Raw genomic sequence first — 18,624 nt, 5'->3', positions numbered from 1 at the left:
ACAATTCTATGCAAACTGATGCCATTTTGATACTCGGGGCCGTTAAATGACACAAGTTGCAGGTTTAAACTTTTATTAGCATTTGTCTTTCTGAATGTCATACATTGTAATCCCTCATGTCTTTGCAAAATTAAGTTACCAGAAATGTACGTTTATTTTCTTCACATAACCTGCCCTTTTCTGCACAGCCAACCATATCTCAATATGCAGAGTTCTCTCCTCTAGTCACATCTTGAGCATAAAAAGCACACTGTGTGACTGACAGCTCTCGATGGCAAGGTTTGTTTTATTCTTATGCATTATAAAAAAGGGGGACAGTGTTGATACATGAGGCCTTTGATGAACAGAGGCGCTTGGCAATTGGTATATACAAACAGGAAGTGACGGGGGGGGGGGCATGATCCCAAGTTGACAAATGGGAAAACTCCCTGTATGGTCTACAAATCCCCGAATGCTTTGTGATCAAGTGATAGCACTCAGACTGAAAAAAGTGAGAGTAGAGGTAAAGGTCAGGTTTTGAGGAGATGGGGAAGGGGAATTGCACTGATGGCCTGCATTTTCCAAACCATTCTCAAGGGGACCTAGTGAGCTAATTCTTCACAACCTCAATAAATCACAAAAATTAAAACATTCATTTTCAGGGTTGGTTGGAAAACTGAAATTACCGATAGAATCCAGTAGAGGACACAGCAACCAACCAACCAACCAACCAACCAACCAACCCACCCACTATAAGCCCAGGTTACAGTTTGTGTTTTATAATACATGTATGTATAAGTACTGTATATGCATTCTTTGTAGTTATTTTACAAGATTCCCTGATGGCCAGCGCAGACAGAAACAGAAAAAAGAGGCATTTCCAATTTTACACAGCAGAAACCAGAGGTGGGAGAAGAGGAACGTAGTGCCTGGAGTTGTCCGCAGGGAGGTGCACTTTGTGTCAGATCAACCTAGTCAGAGTGGAAGGAACTGACAGTGACAGGAGAGGAAGAGCGGAGGGCGAAGAAGGAGTAGCATGCCCAAGCACTGTCAGTGTTGAGTTGTCATCAATTGGTCAGCTGGTTTGTTTTCTTGCTGGATTGATGAGCGTTTGTAGTGTTCTAGTCCTCTTCCCCTCATCCCTCCCAGGCTGAAGTGAGCGATCGACAGAGTTCTGACTAGCCAACATCACTCCGGATAGGAGGACAGATGGTTTCTTTGTCTGAAGTGGAAAAACAAAGGTTGGTTGAAGACAGTGAAAGTAGTTCCTAATCAGTTCTTAAAGAGTACATAGTTACAGGAAAATAATTTTTACACATATTTCAACAGGTTTCAGGAGTGTAGATTATTTGCCAATTTGGTAAATTAACACTTAAAATGAAGCCTACTATACACTCACTGTTTGACAAACACTATACTTATCAACTAAAATATAACTAAAACCTTTTTATTGGAAGAACACAAACACCACCATAAGCAATTCTCATGGCTGACCTTATGTTAGCTTCTTGGCTTTGTTATAGAGCGAGTCGACCACTTTACTCATATTCTGAATGGTTTCCAGGGCTGCCTCATATGTCTTGTCCACAACTGGCTCCTCAAAGACAATCAGCACACCTTCACCTTGGTCCAAAATACCTGGGATAGAAATGGGGGTATAATAATACTCTATATTAAGCATCTCTCTTTTGGAATCGAGCTAAATGGACAAGTTTGGGTACAAAAACAGAGCTCTACACTATCTGGCTTTATATGACATAGTCCTAGTTTAGACTCAACAGAAATGGCATAAAAATGAGTCATCATTAAACTAAACAGAAACACGGTTTACCATAAATAGAAACCTGATGTATTTAGAGAAGCCTTTTCTTCATCTGATGTTCACATGTCAAAACACAGTAGGTTTAAAAAAGTACACTGTTCATACCATGAAATTTCTTATCCAGAATCATCTGTGATAATTTCCTCTCCACATCTCCCTGCAAAACACACACACACACACACACACACACACACACACACACACACACACACACACACACACACACACACACACACACACACACACACACACACACACACACACACACACACAATTTTACTATTGATACCTCACCACAGAAATCAGCGGAAAAGATTTAGTGGAAATTGCCAAAGTAAAGTGAATGATGGATATAAAAATACTCAACTTGATGAGCAAAACTTTACCTTCGAGAGTTTGATGAGAGTGGAAATGTGTGCTATCTGTTGGAAAAAGAATAAAGACAAATTAAGCACACATACATTCCACAAGTACATTAGAATGTAGCCAAGTATTAATATGCTATGCTTAATATGCTTGCTAATAGCTCCAGCTCTAGTCTCTTCCTGAACAATTAGTATGAGTGTGATACAGGTCTGTATAGGTCTGTGATTGCAGACAACTACCTGAACCCTGGAGAAAGGCTCGATGACCCTGATGAGATTCTTCTCCAGTAGGTTGTTATACAGCTTGGTCAGATGGGTGCTGATGATGGGGTCATCCCTCAGCTCTGCTTTGTACTCTGTTAGTGCCTTGACAAGCAGAAAACAACATTTTAGTCACATGGGGAGGAGAGAGGCTGAAATGGTATCCAAAAGACAAAGGGAGTTTTAATGACAAAGCAGTTAACCATCAACATCAGCACACAAACCTTTTCAAAATCTGCAAGCGACCGGTTCTTGCTGGCATGTGCCACACATTTTAGAGAGTCTGTCTGCAGAAAAAGAACATGGACACCTGAAAATATGTCAACTGTATTTTCTTCATAAGCTCAGGAAGATCACACAGGTAATCAGTATTAGCTGGCACAGGGAGATTTGAAAAACCAGCATGAATGTGGCTCTTGAAGACCAGGGTTGGCAACCACTGGTCTATACAAATTTTATTTTTCCAGTTTATGCAGCTTTTAATAATGAGGCTACTTTCATTTAAAAAAATGAACTTGTCTTCTTGAAAAAACAGGGACATATAAAGAATTAGGAAAGGTTAGAAAACCTACTTGTCTGCCAGCATACCGCAGAGCTAGCTTTCCACTGATGAGGGCTTGAACATCCTCTGGCCTGAAACGGAAAAAAAACAAAACAAACAAGAAGGTCAACTCTGTACTGCCTAAAAACGAAATATTATTGACATATGACTTAATTATCATAATACATCATAAATTGATTGTCTCTTTACACCCCTGCCTCTTTATGTATACTTACGCGTTAAGCATGATCTTGCAGAGCAGCATGTATTTGAGGGCTGTGATAGCTCTGGGATTGTCGATGGAATCATAGCCCTCAAAAGCCTCATAGAAGTACGAGTAAGCCGTCTTCCAGTCTTTCTCCTCTGCTGCATGTATGATCCCTGAAAACACACCAATCAGAATACACAAACATCAGCATCGGGCTGGACTGCTGCTGCACTAAACACATTTCAATCTGATCTGCATATATTCTATGGTTTGTGTGTGTAAAGGCCACCTGACTGCATGTCTAAAGCTGCTTGTAGTTTAGGTGGACAGTAGATAGCGTTGGCAGTTGTCCTGGCAGAGGTAAGGGCAGCGCGGGCCTTAGGCAAGTTACTGAGCGCATGGTACGTCTTACTCTCCAGCAGCTGAACCTCCACTAGGAGCGCTTTGTCATCCATCTTCTTCAGCTCCTGTAGCAGCTGGGAGCCTGGATGAAGAATGGTATGTTGAGTCATCACAAGAGAATATCTTATATGAAATTACTTGGATAAGTAAAATGGTGCAACTATGAAAAGATTTAATCCCTTTTAAATTTAGGTTGAAATAAGAATGATAAACGCAAACCAATTCTCAACTCTAAGAAGCTGACCACTCACCAAGTTGTAGTGCCTCCTGATAGCTCTTTGTGTCAAAATACAGTGAGATGAGACGAGCCTGAGGAAATAAGAATAACCACACCAGGCCCACGTAAAGAACATGTATGTAAAGGTAATTTTTGAGAAATTACAATTATGAAAACATACAAAAAATTCCTGTTTGACCAAGACAGCAGAATTTAACCCATGTTACAGACAAAGAGGGATATAAAGCACAACTAAAACCATTAATCATGAGCTCAAGTACAAATTACAGAACCACTTCAGCACTTCTAGAATGTTAACTGTTAAAGTTAACTGTGGTTTTAGTCACAGGCAAAACTGGGCATCACATACGTACTTTCGTAACTGATGCAACAGGTTTTGACTATGCATGTTTATTTCATACATTCTATAATCAGTATAGGGTCGCTATGGCAAAGTTCATACAGAAATAATGTCTTATTGGAAATTGTTTTTAGTTGATAACTACTGTTCTAACTGCTATCTGGAACTGGACAACTAAATTATTCTGAGCAAACGTGTCAGTATTGGATTTCTGGACAGGAAGAAGCTAAAATAGACTAAAAACAAGAGGTTTATAGGCCTGAACAATCCCTGCAAGAGTACCAAGTCTCACCTCTAGTGCCTGTCTGAGGAATGTCCTCTTCTCAGCCTTGGCCCACTCTATGCACTCTAAGCAGAGCTCTACCTCCTGCCCTGTGCCGGCCTCCATGTCTAGGAACATGTCTAGCAGGGAGCGAACCAGCCGAGCTGCCTTGGCCTTAGAGATAGAGTTAAGAAAAGGCCGCACATACTTCAGCAGACCCCCAAGCTCTGAGGGAAAAAAACAACAAAATGAAAGAAAAGACGAGTTTAATAAGTATAATTCAATACTTGTGAACTGATCAAACTGCTACAATGAATGAATATTTGCATTTATCAACTGAGTCAATTAAATTCAAAAGAGTTGCAAAGACAACATTGTAAAAACTAAACTTAAAAGAACAGACTTTAAATTCCAACATACATTCTAACTAATACATATTTAGTCTAGTTTAGAATTTTTTATATAAAACTGCTGCCCATTGATTCAGTGAAAGCTTCATCAACTGGCAGGAACTAAAAGCGTGAAAATAAAAATATAATAAAAAAACAAAGCAGGACTGTGCCACTAAATTTAAAGGGCAGCTCTCTCGGTTTATCTGTTTTGATTTATTCTAGTAATTTTATAACAAAGAAAACAAAGATACTCAAAGTATCCATAAAAAAACTTGTGACTTTGTAACTCATCTCTTTTTACAAGCACACATAATCCAAAAGCCAAAACAACACCGGAGGTATGGACATTTACAAAATTAGAAAGAGAACCACTGAATAAATACACAAAGAGCAGGTTGCTGGGACCAATTTCAAGGACACACTTAAGTCTAGCACTGGGTCAAATCTATCTAAGATAGATTCTACAGCATTCTACTACCATGGCTGTGTTTGTTTTAACAGCCAAGTGGTAGAGAGAGAAATTGTTTTTGACTGTATTGGTTATTTTTTGCTTTCTGCACTGCATTCATTCTTTATCAACATTAACAAATGACTAGTGTACCGAATATAATATACAACTAAAGACTCAAAACAACAACTTTGTATATCTTTCTCGTCAGAAAGTATAAACTTTATTCCTAGATTTGCCCCTAGGAGGTCAATCTAAATTTTAAACTATGTCAGATATTAGCATCAGATAACAAACATAGTTAGGTATATAAACTGTATAATACAGCATTGTGTAATTTGGAATATGAACGTCGTGCTCTGGTTACCTGCAGCCTGTCCGGTCTTGGCCAGCAGTCCACCCAGCTCCAGGATGCTTTGCTCCTTAACACGCACCGCCTCCTCATCACTCTCCTGAATGTCTCGCTTCACTACAAAACATACACCGATTATGTAATTTGATCCATACCAACATAAAGCAAAGGGAAATAAAAATAGTGAAAATGCTGATGTTATACTCTTTCACTTTCTTCTGACTCCAGAGACAAACATTAGGTGAAGTTATATCAACTTAGTTGGTTGACAAGCAGCCATGGTGCTAGCGATGCTGTAACATACCGAAACTATTTTTTTTTTCAAAATCACTATCGCTATATTCTCAACTTTAACAACTAACATAAAACATCAATTTGTAACTAATTGCTTTCGCATAGGTGGTGTTAAAGAGTCAAACTCAGTTTCACAATAAATTTCTTGTTGGCCTGGCTTTTGATAAGACGGGCACTAGCTAATTGCTAACAACGCAAGCTACATGCTAACGTTAGCTAGCCAGTTGTCAAGCCTCAGTTAAACGAAGGACCCAGGTTAGCTAGTGTGCCTGTTCATGGCAAGCTAGCCGGTATGCAGCTAGCCGGCTGCTGCTGACTCACTGTGCAAGCAAGAGGAAAAACAAACGGCAAGCACTGAGCTAGCTAACTTGAATTAGCTGCTAACTGTCCAACACCAAAATTGGCTCAGTTAACTCAGTTAATACAACTGCGTTTGATGAAGACAAATGGAACCTCAGTGTCGGTGCGTAAAACACCGTTTGTAGCGCCAAAATATGCCGGTCTCATTTACCTATTGAATGTAGGATATCGATAGAGGCATTCCTGTCTGTTCCAAGAAGAGACTGTGCTCTCTGAAACTCAGCCACTGCCGCGGCTGCCATCTTTCCTCTGCCTCCGCCGCACTGAGCCTCGTCGTTTTCCGGTCAGGTCGCTCACATAATCAGAAACACCGCCCCCTGTAGGTGGAGGCGTTTGGCCTGCCTACGAATGCTTAAAGGAAAACTTCACCGATTTTCAATAGGACCTTGGCTAGTATGTAACAGTGAAGAATACTCTTATTCCTTCCTCTTAATCAGAGCAGACAGTTGCTAGAAAGCCACAGATTCTTCATTTAGCCAAAATCCTTTTCTTTTCTACATCTGCTGTTAGTGGCTGGTAAAACAAGAAGGTTGTCATTTCCAAGAGTCTCTGTGACGATACGCGACCGGCCGATATTGCCTACAAAAGAATTAAATTAATTATTTTATTAGTATTAGAGTTGCTACTTCTGGCAGTCTAAAACACCATAAACAGCATCTTATAACTTTACTCAAACTTCACAGCGCAAGTTAAAACAATAAAAGGTTGAATATGTTACTTACTCAATTGATCGTTCTGTCCCGGCTGTTTTTTCTGGTCTGTCCTGCAGTGCAGAGACATGATGTATCCGGCCTTTGGCTCTGCCTGACGCCGGCTCTGGGCTCTCTGCTGCGGGCTGCCAGGTCAGCCTCATCCTCCTCCAAAGGGCGTAACTCGTCAGCGCCTAACATCAGACTGTGCTGAAGTACTTGCTGTATTGTAAGTAATCTACAACAGGACCCCCGGGCATTGAATATTAGTGCTGTAGGTGCGAGGGAAAACAATGGCGGACCGAGCAGTTGTGCTCCAGCCGGCTGGCTCTGCCCCTCTCAGTTTGACCATTGCTGGGGCAGGTGCAGAGGAAACCAGGAAGCACCAATTGTAGTTTTTGAGGCCACGACAAACCACCTGCCGAGGCGTATTATGGGAGGAATAAATGATAATGAAAACTAGAAAAAGCATTTCCAAAGGAAAATGCACAGTGAATGCTTTCAAGCAGAATGTATTGTTAAATAATTGCTGAAATATCTTTAAACATCTACAACAACTGGAATTGAATGCATAATTTAATAAATCTAAGTATCTGTTTTGCATATATTCCTAATACTTTCATGTAAAGTATATAATTCCACATGTTTATTAATGCTTTAATCAGGATTTGAACCAGAGTCTTCAAGGTCAGGGTCAAATCCTTAACTGCAGAACCACAGTAACCGCTAACAGTGCTTCTCTAAGCAGCACCATACACACTATTTGAAAAACTAAACAATCTGTAATGTTGTGGAAATATCCATTTTAAAGCTGTAAATTTGTGAGATATTAAACATATAACTCAATTTATGTAAAGGAAGAGCATATATTTACATTAGGAGGGTAATGCATAAACATGACAAAGGAATCAAACCCAGCCCTCCCATTCCAAAGTCAAGAATTTATACCATGAGCCACAGGCTATCATAGCTGAGCGACGACAAACATTTCTCTAGATGGGAAAAGGTGTTGTAGAAACTTAAAAGTATAAACATTTTAAAGATGGGATTAATTAAACAAAAATCTAAATATTTCAACAATTAAATAGTTGCCGATCTAATGTAAAACTGGATATGATTAAGGAAAATCATACATTGATTATTGCAAGGGCCATTCCTTCTCACAACAGTTTCTGTTAGGGTGCACTACCCATAAGTCATTGCACTCTACATTTGCATATAATGCTGAATGCTGTAATATTGAGTTTACTCCTCAGGAAAAGCTTAAACATTTTAAAAAATAGCTAAAAGTTGTAAAAACAAAAAAAGTATAGCTGAATTAATTTATCTAAGAAAAGAATAAAACTGAACAGCTTTAAGCACAAAATTTAAGTTTAAGCACATAAAGTATAGATGAATGTATCTGAACAGAACTGGGAGTTGTTTGACGGAAAGTTCAAAGAGATCTGCTGAAATTCAAGAAATGCTAAAATGAATGAAGTATGTAAAGGGTTGCTGAATTTGATGAAATATAGCTGAATGTATCAAAATAGGTAAATACAGTTCAAGAGCTGAAAGAATAGTTGAAAGTTGTGGAAACATTTAAAACAGCTGATAATAGCTGCAGAGGAAATAGTCGAATATTAAATTTGGAAAAGTTAGAGCATAGGAGGAAGCATGTGCAGGTAATTGCTAAACAGTAATATAGTCTCATTACTAATAATAATTAACCATTCAAAAGCAGAAAATGTGCTATTTAGTCTAAGGATATGCATAGGTGCTTTCATTTAGAAGGATATATAGGAATGGTGTGCATAATTACTAAAACTGTAAAATAGTCATATAATAAAGTCCAATCCTGTAAATCATTCTTTCAACTTTTGTTTAAAAACTTGTTCTAATCAGGTTTCAAACCAGGACCTCCAGGGTCAGAGTCAAGCTGCTTAGCCATTCAACCACACTAGATGCTGCTCAGAGCAGCACTATACAAGCTATTTGAAAAACTGAAAATAAAAAAAAGCTCAACATTGGAGACACATTAAGCATATAACTTAATTTATATGGGAAATACATACATTTATATTATAATGTCATTGCATGAACATGACTGAGATGTGTCATGAACCGTCAGGAAGCGGGTGTGATGCAGGACCCAGATGCACAGCCGGAGACCGAACTAATTTGGCAATCAGTTTAATAAGGAAGCTCCGCCAAAACAGTAGGCAAAAACAGAGTTGTACAGGAGATTCTACACACAGGCAGAGGTACTGATTGCATTGGTAATGTCGCATTTACTTTAATTTAATTGATATATGTAATTTGCAAAGCGACTAGCGGTTGCTAATGCTTATGCTAAATGGACTGTGCAGCTTGAATATTCACAACACGACTTACCTGGAAAACCTGTTAATAGAAAACACTACTTTAGCTTACGTTATACAAATAAATAAAAGTTTGAGAGCATAGCTGAAATAATATAAATACATTTTACATTTACACATTTTACTGTTTTTGTCTTACTTGTACTGCTGCTCTGACATAATTTTATTTAAAAATATATTTAGAGCAATCACTGCATGACCTACCTGGGAACAAAAAGCATTGGTTCAAATTATATATTGAATTGACGTATTTTTACTGCTTTTAATTATGTTTTTGACCATTGTTGATAAATCTGACAGTAATATGTCTCTGTATCTAAAGTTGTTATAGGTATCTAGTCTACAGAGGCTAGTGAGCTGGTGCTGGGGATTCCTGGGTTGAAGAATCTGAGTTGCCATCTCTTCATGCTTGTAGGTTGTAGAGTTTCCTAATGGATAAAACACTAAAACACTCATTGTATGATGGGTGTAGACCTGTGGAATAACTCCTTTACCATTTGAGTAAAAATGTGTTTTTTGTGAGTGCAACACTCACTTTTACTAATTTATATGCTTTTTATTTATGGCCGGTTCACCTTTATAGCTTACCATATTAGAAGAAGTAGTAGTAGTAGAAAAACATGTAATTTTAATACTATGATTCCCTGAATCATAGTGTTTTCCCTTTAGAAACAGAGCTCAGTGACATACGTAATAGTTAAAGCCAACTTTATTGTCAACCAAAAAAATGCACCACTACTCCAAAGCTATAACAAACTGTTATCTTCACACTCCAAGGTGCACTGTATAGGCTTCTGAGTTAATTAAGAAGTCTGGGGGTTTGAGGAAAGAAGCTTTTGCAGGGCCTTGCAGATGAAATACAATCAGGTGCAATCAGAATTGTAGATTAGTGAAATGTTAATTATTATGTAGGTCAAAACCTTATCTAATGTAAGAATACACAATACAAGACAAAAAATTAAACCAAACAAGAGGACAGGCCTGTCTGTGCTAAAACAACAGATAAACAGTTATTACAGTTCAAATATAAAATCTAAACAGTATATACCAATTAAAATTAAAATCTTCTATTGCCTATCTTACTGTTGGTACATACAAACTTACATACCTTCACTCCTGAGCTGGGCAGCAGATGTCTGTGTACCAACAATCCACAGTGATTTCTCTGTTTGACAGCCTCCTTGCATGTGGGTAACTGGGATGTGCCCCACTACAGTATAGAAAAGACAATGTTAAATTTACTGTAAATTGTATTGGTCCTACAAATATAATGGCTATGCTACACAAGCTATAGGTAACTGACCAGATAAGCAGCAGTTATTGTAGAGATGTGACTAATTAGCAACTAAGCTTGAAACACAACACAGTAATCAATTCAACTAATCATGTTAGAATTTGATAGAACAATGACATAACCCCAAATCATAAGTTGATTTAGGCTGTGACACAGGACAGGGTAATAACAAACATAACCGCGTTCATCTGCAGTTTCTTACTGTAGCGATCGACCAGCTGTAGCTCTAAAGTGCAAAGGCCTAACGGCATGCTAACAGCTAACGCAACACACAAACAGGAGCGGCAGCACGTCAACAGGACAAAAGCTCGATCCACCGCTTCCTGCCTGTCGCCGATCGAAGGCTGTTCCCCACACAGGTGTGTGAGTGCGCCAACTCAGAGTAGCACATTTGAAAGGGACAAAGGCTCAGTTGACTCGCTGTAGCCGTTAGCAGCGCTAGCGATTAGCTTGTCTCACATGTGGGTTACCACATTTTAAACAGACCCAACTAACATATTTAGATATCACAAGTATCAAGCACAAACTTACTACAGGGAGCTAGATCCATCGCTCCCTCCCTGTCGCCGCTCGAAGGGCGATAATGATCAGCTGTTCCCCACAGGTGTATACGATTACAGAAAAAGAAAAAGGTTCCACTCAGTTCAATGGGAAAAAAAGAGTGAAAAAAGCTTAATAACCGAAAAATATGAAACATATGAATGAGAAAAATAATAGCCCGCATCGTCCTAAAAAGGTGCACGTTTTGGTATTTTAATGGTTTCTGTAGCTTAAAGTACTACTAGACTAGTTGGATCAGACGGAAGAACTATAGTAAAGATTAGAAAAACAATACAGTGAATGCTGGAAGCACTGTGATAACTGAAAATAGCTGTATGTACTGTAAAGCATAGATTAATGTATTTGAAGAGAATTAGGAGCTGTTTAAACAAAGCTGAATTTTTGCAGAAGAAGCTGAACTAATAATTTCAAATTGAGGAAAAAGAACTGCTGAAAATTAAGGAAGTGTGTAAAGGTTTGCTTAATTTGTTGTAATTTAGCTTAATGTATTAAGCAGCTAAATATAATTAAAAAGTTTTAAGTTCAAGAGCTGAAAGAATAGCTCAAAGTTGTAGATATTTCATAAATTTGATGGAAGCATCTGCAGATAATTGCTAAATAAATACTCTTATTAATTAATTATAACCATAATCTTGATTCCCCATCTAGAGAAACCTTTTCAGCTCTGTTAACCTATGTTTTATGTATAATATTGTATTAGCATCTTCACCTTTGCATCAAGTCGACCTTTAAACTATTGCAACCTTCACCTTCTGTTTGTTAAGCACATACACGTCATTTCAAAATAAAATTACCAATCTATGTCTTTAGTCTAATAGCATTATTCGTGCCTTTGAATGAATGATTGTGACTATTTAATGTTGGCAAAATACTGCATTTAATCATTGAAATTAAACAGTCCACTGAGGGACGCTGCCCATACTGCACGGCTGAGGCAACAGACCAGCTGACTGTCCACAGAATGATTCTGCTGGAGCACACTGATTCCAAAGCCAGTGTAGATGACACTGAGGACGGAGGTGAATGCGCTGACACACACACACACACACACACACACACACACACACACACACACACACACACACACACACACACACACACACACACACACACACACACAAATTCTCATAAGGAGATACTATGAGGGGACACTGTCCAGCCACAGGAGTTGTACTAACTGCCCTTGTACTGTTGATTGATGCTAAGCCACTCCCTAACCTCATCGAGGATAAAAAGAGACCTCCTGATAAGCATCAGACTAACTCATAGTTTCATTATATGATGTTTCTTGCCAAACAGAGCACTCATAACTTTACCGAAAGTATCTGTTATGTGTGTGGAAACATGCCAAAGTCTGTCGCGAACCCTGATATACAAATTCAGCCTGTAGACCTACAGCGAGAGAGATTATACCCAGACACTTTACGTTCACTGGTATCACTGATGCTTTCTATGCCTCTTTCCGAGGTCAAACGAAAGGACTAGTTCCACATCCTTCACCATACCAGGGTTGAATTATACACGGTTTTTGAGTGCGTGTGTGTGAATGGTTGTTTGTTTCTGAGTTGCCCTGTGATGGGTTGGCGACCTGTCCAGGGTGTACCCGCCTCTCGCCCATAGCTCCACCCCGCATATGAGATTAAGCGGTATGGAAAATGGATGGATGGATTTAGCCATTTTAGTAGGGGAAGTTCCCCTAAAACACTGCCAGACGAGAAGATGCCTTGTGCCACGCATTTCAACACTTCTGAGGCACCAAAGGGAGTTCAGTGTGGCAGGCAACAGGCAATCCGTGACCTACAGGCAGCTGACGAAATGAAGGAAAAATCCTGGTTTGATTGGTTTAGGTCTGGCACAAGGACTGACATCCTGAAGATCTTTGGACCGGTTCTCGTGATTCTCCTGGTTCTGATGCTGATTGTGTTGTGCGTAATTCCCTATTTGAGGGCCATGATCATCAGGCTGGTGAATCAAGGCCTTTGCAGGGTGTGCGCAGTCATGCACTCTTGACAAATACACTATACACCTTCAAAGCTTGTTAACTGTGAAGAGAACCTCCACGATGTCAACGAAAATGGACGCTAAGCTGTAAATATTGTGCTTCTGTGCTTTTGACCCTGCCTCCGATGTTGTAACATTTATTCCATGTTTTATTACGAATGCATTGAAAATCAAAAGATGTGCTGTTCTGAAGTAGGATGCATGATTCTTTAATGAATGTTTCAATGTTAAACAGGAGGCAAATGTTGGAAAAATACTGCATTTAATCATTGAAACATATTTTGCTGAAGCCTTGTTAGCTGTGCTATGACCTTTGAAGTTTCCTCCCTTCTGCTCTGCAAGAAACAGGGAGTACCTGTGTGTAGCATTCTTATGCAAATAAAATCCTGTAGAACGTCTCAACTGATTGTGTCTGATTTATTTAAGATTTACAAAGAGAACTAACAAGTTCCCCAACAGTTAATGGTATATATCATAATTTATTATAATAATCATATTATTTATCATAATTTAGAAATGTATTTAGCCCACACACTCAATCCGTCAAAATAAAAGCACCAATCCAGATCTTTAGCTAAAAATAGCAATACTTCTACTCTCAAATGGTTTATTATGACTAATGGTTTATAAGACTATTTTACTGTTTAGCAATTTCCTGCGCATGCTTCCTTCATATCCTTTCAGAATAAAAGCACTGATTCAATTTTCTATCTTTATTTGTCACTTTAATACCTCTGGTTGGTTAATGGATGCTAATTAATTAGACTAAGCCAACTTTTCAATCTTTTTAAACTTTTCAACTTCAACTTTTCAATGTTGAATTTTTCAATGTGGGTCAACTTTTTAATGTTGATCAACTGTTTAATGTTGGTCACCTTTTTTGTGTTGGTTAACGTTTTAATGTTGATCATCTTTTTGACCTTTGTCATTGTTTTGCTGTAATCAGCGTTTTGAGCCTTTAAGAAATAGAACAGCTCTCCCATGTAATTTCTCTAAGAAATTACTTTTTCTAGTTTTTAAATATTACCCAAGATAGTTTTGGTCAACCCCCATTTACCTTTAGCACTGCAAGACTGATATTATATGACAATACCTTTAAAGTTACTGCAGAGGTACGTGTGGAATTGTACAAACCCCAAACCTTAAGCCAAGCTACCATAAAAAAACTGTGTATAATTAATAGAAGCCCAGGGACATTAGGTTTCAGCTCCATATGTTACAGAGAGTTACGTTTGAGAGGCTGGTGCTGAGGCATCTGAAGGACATCACAGATGTCTGTAGCCGCCTACATGAAAAACAGGTCATGCTGTAAACCTGGGACTGCACTACATCCTGCAGCACCTGGATCTCCCTGGCACATCAGGATCCTGTTGGTGGACTTCAGCTCAGCCTTCAACACTATTACCCCTGGAATACTGGTGTCAGTCCCACACTCCCACGTGTCAGTGGATCAGGAGCTTCCTGACTGACAGGAGGCAGCAGGTGAGGCTGACCGACAGTGATGAGTCCGCATACAGACAGGAGGTGGATTAACTGGTCCAGTGGTGCAGCCAGTACCAGCTCAACATGCTTAAGACTGTGGAGATGACAGTGGACTTCAGGAAGAACCGCCTGCCCCCTTACAATGCACAATAACACAGTGTCTACCGTGGACTCATTCAGGTTCAATCTCCCAGGACCTGAAGTGGCCCCCCCACATAGACACTGTCCGCAAAAAGGCCCTTGAGACAGCTCTGGTCAGCAGAAAAGATCATTGGGACTGAGCTTTCTTTTATTGAGCACCTGTACTGGGCAAGACTCAGAAAACGGGCTGTTAGCATCACTGCTGACTGCACACATAAAGTGTTTATGCTCCTTCTCTCTGGCAGGTGCCACAGAGCTATGGCCACCAGAACCACGAGACACAGTTCTTCCCCCAGGCTTTGTCTGAGCTGAACTCTCCGATCACATGTGCTGCAATTTTTTATTTAATTTATCCTATTTTATCTTAAAACTATTATGCTAATAACTTATATAAATAAGCATTTATAACTGTAAATAATGTGTAAACAATTAATGTTCAGGTATAAAAATACAGTCAGACCAGATGCAATTCCATGTTTGTCTTGTGCAAACCTGGTGAATAAAACTGATTCTGATTCTGATCATCCATAGCTGATGTGCAATGAGTTTGGCAGAAGAAAGAAGACCATTGCTTTTTTATATAAATAGCCTTTATTTCAACAAACATATAACATAGAAAAAATTCTCTATAAATCAAATCTCTTAAGTCCAGTAGCCATAGAAGCCAAGTCTGCTTTCAAAGAACAATGGACAGGTAGTCGCAAACCTGAAAGGAGAGGAGTCATCAATAAGATTCACAAAAGAGAAGAGAAAGATTACCAGTATAATAATTTTGGCATCACACTCAAAACAGTCTGTGTGCTGGTTATGTAATATGCAGATTAATTATACTTTCCAGCTAATCATCAGAGAACAGATGTGGGCTACAGACCTATACAGTGCAGCGATTTAACTTGGGAATAAATGGTAACAAAACATTTGCTGAACTGCGTGAAGAATCATTGGCTGCCAAATAATAGTACTCAGTACCTTGCAGCTTATCATCAGGTTAGGTGAGCTATCGGTGTTTGAAGCAACAGAAAAAATTGGATTGTAAAGACAGTCCCCCATGTGCTCTGACATTCTAGATTCCAGAAGATTCCGCAGGGCCTCTGGTGTAATGTTCCGTTTCTAAAGGCAGAGCGAGAGATAGTGAGGCGAGGCAAAGACCTGTTGAACAGTGGGGTTCGTTCTTAACTAAAGCCTGACATCTTCCCTTCATTTACAGGCTTAATAACTTGCCAGAGACAGTCATATTTCATGCTCTGAGAATTCTTGTATACAGTGTGCAAAGTGAGAATGAGATTTTGTACATTTAACCTACAGACCTTAGTGTTAATGTACAATCCGCAGGGACAAGCTATGAAGTAACTGTTGACGTTCAAATTGTTCCTAGGAGGTCATAAGTAGCACATCAAAGTCAAATCACAAAAACAAACATATGGGGACCATCAGCCTGACATTGTATTGTGCAATTTTTTGACTTACACATGACATGTAGGGCAAATGATCTGCATCTCATCCATGCCTTCCACAACAGATGATATATACTGTTGCTCAAACTGCAGGTTCCTTTCATACTCTTCAATAATAGACATTTCTAAGAAGATAAATGCAAAAAGAAATACCACACAAACACATCCTGCATAAAAGCTAAATTTGGACTAAGCAACAAGCTCACATTTCAGCATCCAATGCATCTACAGAAAAAAATAATCCTACCGTGAGACATCAGTTCCTGTTGGATGTCTTCTAAAACTGCCAGTTCATCATATTCCTTCATGACATTGAACATCTGGTTATGAGAAAAGGAAAAGGACTTTCAAACATTTAGCAAACTTTAAAACGGATAGTGGATTTAGGAACTTCATTTCATTTTTAAAGCAGTCTGATGTGAAGGGTTCTCCACAAACACACGGATTTTTGGGGAAACTTGTCAATACTTGTACATTACAAATGAAATGCAAACATAACACTTGTCTTGTGACTGTGGTGGTAAGAACAGACTTCCGTGTTGAAATTTACAACAATCAACTTTGCAAAGTCTACACTTAGCATTTTTATCTGCTATGTTACGGCAGTCAGCATTTAACAAACGAGTGGCAGACTGCCAAGTTAGACGGAATGTTTCAATGTTTGCCCGGATGTAGCGTCTGTGAAGCCGAACGTGAGCAAGTTTGATTAAAAAAAAACTATTAATGTACATTAGCAGAAATTGTAAGGAAAATAAAAAGAGGCCGACCTCCGACATGCCCCCTGACCCCCACAGAGAGGGTAGCCTCTGGTCCTCTGACTGCAGTGCGGTCCACTCCTCACCCATCACCTCCTGGACGATGATGGAGGCCCCGGAGCTGCAGGTCTCTCCCATCTGACGATATCTGTCCAACAGCCTGGAGCGGCTGTTTTTTAGTCTGTCCATGCAGCGCTGGGTAACACAGTAAAAACACAAACAGCAACACAGTTAAACCTAAACACGCGGAGACACTAGCGGTGTCCCAACAACCTAACAATAACCAGCTAAAAAAAGTGAAATCGACATCTTATTATTCACCCGCCGATATGTTTCTTTCCATGGTGGCGTGGTTCCTTTATAAAGTGAACGGTGTCTGTGCAATGCATCCATTTGCAAAGCCACTAGAATATAAAACCTAAGCAACGACCCTTTTAAGCAAATAGCTAAAGTTAACCAACAGTAATGCAAAAGAGTGCAACACCATGACCCGGAAATTTTTGTCAGCCGTGTCTTCTTCTTCTTCTTCTTCTTCTTCTTCTTCTTCTTCTTCTTTTGGGTTTCACGGCAGCCGACATCCAAAGTTGTTGCATTGCTGCCCTCTACAGGGAAATCTTAAATCCTCTTAATCAGCCCCGATGGTGTCAGGAACATAAAAACAGGCCGCCGCCTATCGGCGCCTCTGCTGGTCAGCATGTCACTCAGCTCCGTTACCTCTATTCCTCTCTTACTGAAATCCGCCATCATTACTTCTCTTACACGGCAGTATCTTCTACATCTCATCATCACATGTTCTACTGTTTCCAACTCCTAACACTCCCTGCACATCATGTTTCCCCAGTATATGTAGCGTACTGTTTAAGTTACTGTGTCCCATTCTTAGCCTGGTAAAAGCCACTTCTTCTCTGCTTTTCCTGCTCCACCATCTGTCCTCTCCCACTTTCTTCTGCAACCCATTCAAATGTCTGCCCTTTGTCACCTGATCCCAGTACTGCTGCCATTTTTCATTTACCTTCCTCCACACCACACTCTTCCCCTCAGGCTTTGACAATGCAACAGTGATGTCAGTTTGATCACGCTTAAGACCCTCCGTTGCTAATTTATCAGCTCTTTCATTACCAAAAATTCCTCCATGAGCAGGTGTCCACACAAACCGAACTACCACATTCTGTTCTACTACTTCTGACAATAACAACAGTGTATTCACCAGTAATTCCTGTCTATACTTAGATGATCCAGCCCTAATGCTTTGCAGAACAGAAGCAGAATCGCTACAAATTAGAACTTTACCAGGCCTATGTGATGGGTTAAATATTACTGGTGACATTAGTATATTTGGCATCAGACCCAGTGAATTAGCATATGTTAAATAGAGTTGTTTATTGTTGCTGTTACACAGTGTTTTGTGTACAACTGCTATAATGTAATTTAGGAAACAGCGGAGATAGCTACGTGTGGGTAATGCTAGGCTAACTTCGATGTGTCTGCCATCTTAAGTGTTGTTTGACAAGTGCTGCGTCACCAGGCTAATGTGTCATTGTAGATATGTTGTTAGAATGTCATTGAGCGAATGTGTGGTTAGTTTTGTATGTATATTTCATCAATGTTTTGTGAATTTCTGTT

General features: G+C 39.4%; 2 protein-coding genes across 3 annotated transcripts; both read right to left on the bottom strand.

The window, feature by feature from the left end:
* Nucleotides 1-56: 56 nt before the first annotated feature.
* Nucleotides 57-6,572, bottom strand: LOC114860636 (26S proteasome non-ATPase regulatory subunit 11A). Its single transcript, XM_029159382.3, has 13 exons — nucleotides 6,416-6,572; nucleotides 5,626-5,727; nucleotides 4,449-4,645; nucleotides 3,830-3,887; nucleotides 3,466-3,660; nucleotides 3,205-3,349; nucleotides 3,000-3,060; nucleotides 2,652-2,714; nucleotides 2,407-2,532; nucleotides 2,188-2,223; nucleotides 1,907-1,958; nucleotides 1,474-1,617; nucleotides 57-1,201 (listed from the first exon to the last, which is right to left on the bottom strand). Exons 1-12 carry the CDS (start codon nucleotides 6,504-6,506, stop codon nucleotides 1,475-1,477), a joined length of 1,269 nt encoding a protein of 422 aa, XP_029015215.1. The 5' UTR covers nucleotides 6,507-6,572; the 3' UTR covers nucleotides 57-1,201; nucleotide 1,474.
* Nucleotides 6,573-15,364: 8,792 nt separating this feature from the next.
* On the bottom strand, nucleotides 15,365-17,553 carry rpain (RPA interacting protein). Of its 2 annotated transcripts, XM_029159395.3 has the most exons (7): nucleotides 17,323-17,549; nucleotides 17,014-17,196; nucleotides 16,494-16,566; nucleotides 16,260-16,371; nucleotides 16,100-16,163; nucleotides 15,762-15,902; nucleotides 15,365-15,498 (listed from the first exon to the last, which is right to left on the bottom strand). In XM_029159395.3, the coding sequence occupies exons 1-7, from the start codon at nucleotides 17,392-17,394 to the stop codon at nucleotides 15,469-15,471; spliced, it is 675 nt and encodes a 224-aa protein (XP_029015228.1). In that variant the 5' UTR covers nucleotides 17,395-17,549; the 3' UTR covers nucleotides 15,365-15,468. The 2 variants fall into 2 exon arrangements, with proteins under 2 accessions (XP_029015228.1, XP_029015229.1); XM_029159396.3 differs by lacking the exon at nucleotides 16,100-16,163 and having other exon boundaries at nucleotides 17,323-17,553.
* Between the last annotated feature and the right edge of the window lie 1,071 nt (nucleotides 17,554-18,624).

Source organism: Betta splendens, chromosome 8, assembly GCF_900634795.4.
Source record: "Betta splendens chromosome 8, fBetSpl5.4, whole genome shotgun sequence".
In the NCBI taxonomy this organism is placed as follows: Eukaryota; Metazoa; Chordata; class Actinopteri; order Anabantiformes; family Osphronemidae; genus Betta; species Betta splendens.
This window is presented reverse-complemented; position numbering and strand designations above follow the sequence as displayed.

Coding starts and splice junctions, on each gene's coding strand:
- rpain (XM_029159395.3), bottom strand. CDS start 17,394: ATGGATGCATTGCACAGACACCGTTCACTTTATAAAGGAACCACGCCA. Junction 16,372..16,493: donor ACAGGAACTGATGTCTCACG/GTAGGATTATTT, acceptor TTATCTTCTTAG/AAATGTCTATTATTGAAGAG. Junction 16,164..16,259: donor ATTTGCCCTACATGTCATGT/GTAAGTCAAAAA, acceptor ATGACCTCCTAG/GAACAATTTGAACGTCAACA.
- LOC114860636 (XM_029159382.3), bottom strand. CDS start 6,506: ATGGCAGCCGCGGCAGTGGCTGAGTTTCAGAGAGCACAGTCTCTTCTT. Junction 5,728..6,415: donor CGATATCCTACATTCAATAG/GTAAATGAGACC, acceptor TATGTTTTGTAG/TGAAGCGAGACATTCAGGAG. Junction 3,661..3,829: donor TCAGGAGGCACTACAACTTG/GTGAGTGGTCAG, acceptor TTCTTCATCCAG/GCTCCCAGCTGCTACAGGAG.